The sequence below is a fragment of the Pundamilia nyererei genome, unplaced genomic scaffold (genome assembly GCF_000239375.1).
Source record: "Pundamilia nyererei isolate P.nyererei 1_Seehausen unplaced genomic scaffold, PunNye1.0 scaffold00106, whole genome shotgun sequence".
Taxonomy (NCBI): Eukaryota; Metazoa; Chordata; class Actinopteri; order Cichliformes; family Cichlidae; genus Pundamilia; species Pundamilia nyererei.
Window position 1 is genome coordinate 2,159,092 of NW_005187507.1, and position 3,503 is coordinate 2,162,594.

Here is a 3,503-nt window from a genome sequence, read left to right on the forward strand (position 1 = left end):
GTTGCCGACGCTCGTGTTCTGGACGGACGCTCTGCCATAGTCAGACTACTGTTCCCGTCGCTCCCCGCGCTCTGCCGCGCCTCCTTCCTCGCCTCCCTCCGCCTTCCCTCCCACTCCACTGGGCCGCGAGGAAGTCGCAAGATGGCTGACGTCGCTTGGAAGTAACGTTCCCCTCTGCAACATGAAGCCGTGAGCGTGGAAGAAAGCGAGGGAGGCACCATCGGGCTTTTATTTTTATTTTCTTTTAGTTACTTTTCTTTTCTTTCGTCAAACATCCATCTCATTCCGCGTCGTGTCCGCCCCGGACTTGTCTTCGGGAGTTGACGCGTCAAATCACGCCGGGGACCCTGCCAGCAGCAGCTAGCAGCTTAGCCACAGTTAGCAAATATTAGTGCAGCCAGGCACGCTGCTCATTAGTTTGTGTTAAATTAATATTCTGACACCTGTTATCCTGCACGCTGGTGTAGCACACGTGCTGAAATTTCCCAGAGCCAGTGGCGAATAAATGTGAACATTTTCATCTGTCAGGTTTAAAAAAGAAAACAACGGTTTTCAAGCTGCTCGGTTCACCATCATGTCCGCGAACTGGCCATCCAGCCTGTGGGTTTGCTAACTAAAAAAAAGCGCAGTATTGCATCTGTTTCATGTGCACAAAACAGCGGGATTTTTTTTTATTTTGCAGACATTTCTCGGTCCACCATCTCGCTGCATTTCTGTTACTCGCTACCGACTGCATTTTGGAAGCTGGTCTTGTTAAAGCCAAATTATGGGAGCAGGAAACGTGTTAAACTTTTTCTGGTAGGTAGGTAGCTACACTGGCCTTTTCTGGCATCTCACCAAAAATCCACAGGGATGGACACTAAACTGAGCACCCTCGACCAAAACTAAAGTAAAGAAATAAAACAAACAAATTGGCATTTCGATATCTTGGGATAACTACCAGAAACAGTCGTGCGGCGGTGCATGGTGACTCGTTTTGCTAGGCAGCGTGACAGCCAAGTTGGTTTGCTGGGTTAACTAAACTACAGTTTTGTCACTACATCGGAGACCAGTTAGCTTTGCCCCGGAGTGCACAGCTAGCTGCAAGTCTCGCCCCACAACACGTTACAAACACGGCGTACAGAACGTATTCAGAGCCCGCTCCCGGTCAGACGCACCGGCTCAATAACACCGTCATGGGAGTGCAGGGCTTTCAGGAGTATTTAGAGAAGCGGTGTCCCGGGGCCACGGTCCCCGTGGACCTCCTCAAGCTTGCCCGGACCGCGGCCCGCCAGCCCCCTCACCATCATCACCCACACCACCACCCACATCACCCCGGGCCCATGCCTCCCCCGCCCCCGCCTGCCAGGATCCTAATCGACGCTGATTCCGGCCTGCAGCGCCTGTACGGCGGCTACCAGACGGACTGGGTGTGCGGAGGCGAGTGGAACGCCATGCTGGGATACCTGGCCGCCCTGTCGCAGGCCTGCTTGTACCAGGGTGGCCTGGAGCTGGTCGTGGTTTTCAACGGCACCCTGGGGAAGGAGCGCTGGCCCGAGTGGGCGCGGCGAGCTCAGAGCCAGCGACAGACGGCGCAGCTGATAGTCAACCACGTCGGCAGCAAGGCCACCCCGCCTCCCCGGGCATGGTTCCTGCCCCCGGCCTGCCTCAGCCACTGTGTCCGCCTCGCCATGTTCCGCTTCCGAGTGCGGGTAAGCAGATCAATCATGGCTGTGTGAAAGTTGTTTTATTGTGGTCGTGTCATACGGCGTGCCGCTCATTTTACACTTGTTAGGTGCAGCAGGCCCATTTAGCTGTTTGCATCATTCACAACCGTTTTAACGCCTTCCCTGGTTTGTGGCAAGTGCAAGAAGCAGCTCTAACCACAGAAACGAGTGAACACCTGAGTCTTATTATTATGCTTATTTTTTCGTTGTTTTTTTTTTTGCACAAATGCAATCACTTTCTGTTAAAGCGGTGTTTTTTGGCCAGATGTCAGTTTCTAGCTGTTGCATGTGGCTGCTGCTCTTTGCTGTCATACGCTTTGTGGGGTTACAGCCTCCAATGCTTCAGACACGCCTGTTCTTTTGGCCACTGGTAGTCCCAAAATCCTGAGCATAGGTTTTTTTTCCAACCCACTAGATCTGGAGCGCCAGACACTTATTCTAGTGCACTCTTTGTGATTTTTTCCCCCCCTCCCATCTTTTCTGCATCATTTTATGCTGCATATATCTGGGATGTAGTGTATAGTCTCACTCATGCATTCTGTATTGCTTTCATTTCTGGTCTCTTTTGTGCTTGTGGACCAAACATGAGAATCAGAGTGTAAATACTTGATAATTCTGTCTGAAAGTGAGCTAGTGAGCTACTTCTGTGATTTTTTTTTTTTGGATTTTTTATTTTTTATTTTTTGGGGGGGGCGGTGATATAGCCTGCTTTTGCATTACACTTGTCCAAAGATATATTTATCAGTCCCTGAATTTTAATGTCTTTTCAGTAGGATTTCTGCCTATTTAAGAAAAGAAATTCTACACTTTCCATATACACCAGTGATGATATTTATGAAAATTTGCACAGGCTTTTTCTACCCGGTTGAGCTACATAGTTGCTTCTAGCTGTTGTGTGTAGCTGCTCTTCTTTGCACTCACATGCGTTTGGGATCTGCTGGGACCGTCCTCACCTTCCGCATCTGCTCCAGTTGTTCCTTGAGCCCCTAGTACTTGTCAATCATGGATGCAGGCTTAATTAAGCACAAGGCATTTAGTTGCACTTATTCATGGTGAATTTTTAGGCCAATTTTCACCTTTCACTTTATGCTATTAATATCTGGGGTATAATTCAGCAAATCTCTTGGGGAATTCTGCATTACTTTCAAATAATTATTCTCATTTATTTTCCCTTCCCATAGATGTGATTCAGTTCTTGTCAGTCCTTTTTTGTTTTTCCTCGTGTTTAAACATGAAAGTCAGTGTAAACGGCTGATAATTCTGCCTGATAACAGGCTACTTTATTGTCTTTTGTTTGAAGAAGTCACCTGCTCAGAGGTGCCTAAAATACCTGTCCAAAAAGGGATTTCTAAACGCCTGGATTTTAATAGCTTAGATGTGTTTCAGCAAGATTTCTGTAGATTTGATATGTCTCACACAACTGTCATGATTTTAAAGAATTTAGCAATTGGTATCTCTAGCTGGTCCTTGCAGCTGGTGCCCCGTGTTTGTAACGGTCTGGAAGGAGGTGAAGTCTGTCCAAGATAAATTCAGATATAGTGATAAATGCTTGGTCTAAAAGAATTTGTCATTCCAAAGTGGAGATTGGAAACATGTACTTTAAGGCACGACCTGTCTAGCCTATATATTACATAACATGAACTCTGTGAACTTTTTTATACATTGTTGAGCAGCTGCTGAGTTGGGAGCACTATTTATAGTTCCCAGGTGACTTACAGTGGTATACTTTGAATTAATTTGTACATTTGAGTTAGTTGGTGTTTCAGAATAGGGCTGTTTGATATAACGATATATATC

General features: G+C 47.1%; 2 protein-coding genes across 2 annotated transcripts in view; one reads left to right on the forward strand and one right to left on the reverse strand.

Annotated features, from left to right (window-relative positions):
• LOC102200864 (isocitrate dehydrogenase [NAD] subunit gamma, mitochondrial-like) overlaps window positions 1-221 on the reverse strand; it is an 8,312-nt gene extending 8,091 nt beyond the window's left edge. Inside the window, exon 1 of the mRNA XM_005741069.1 lies at window positions 6-221. Within this exon, the coding sequence (XP_005741126.1) occupies window positions 6-221 (216 nt within the window). The remainder of the gene's footprint in view (window positions 1-5) is intronic.
• Window positions 86-3,503, forward strand: part of fam120c (family with sequence similarity 120 member C) — a 35,341-nt gene continuing 31,923 nt past the window's right edge. The window contains exon 1 of the mRNA XM_005741056.2: window positions 86-1,691. Coding sequence (XP_005741113.1) covers window positions 1,176-1,691 — 516 coding nt within the window. The 5' untranslated portion in view covers window positions 86-1,175. The remainder of the gene's footprint in view (window positions 1,692-3,503) is intronic.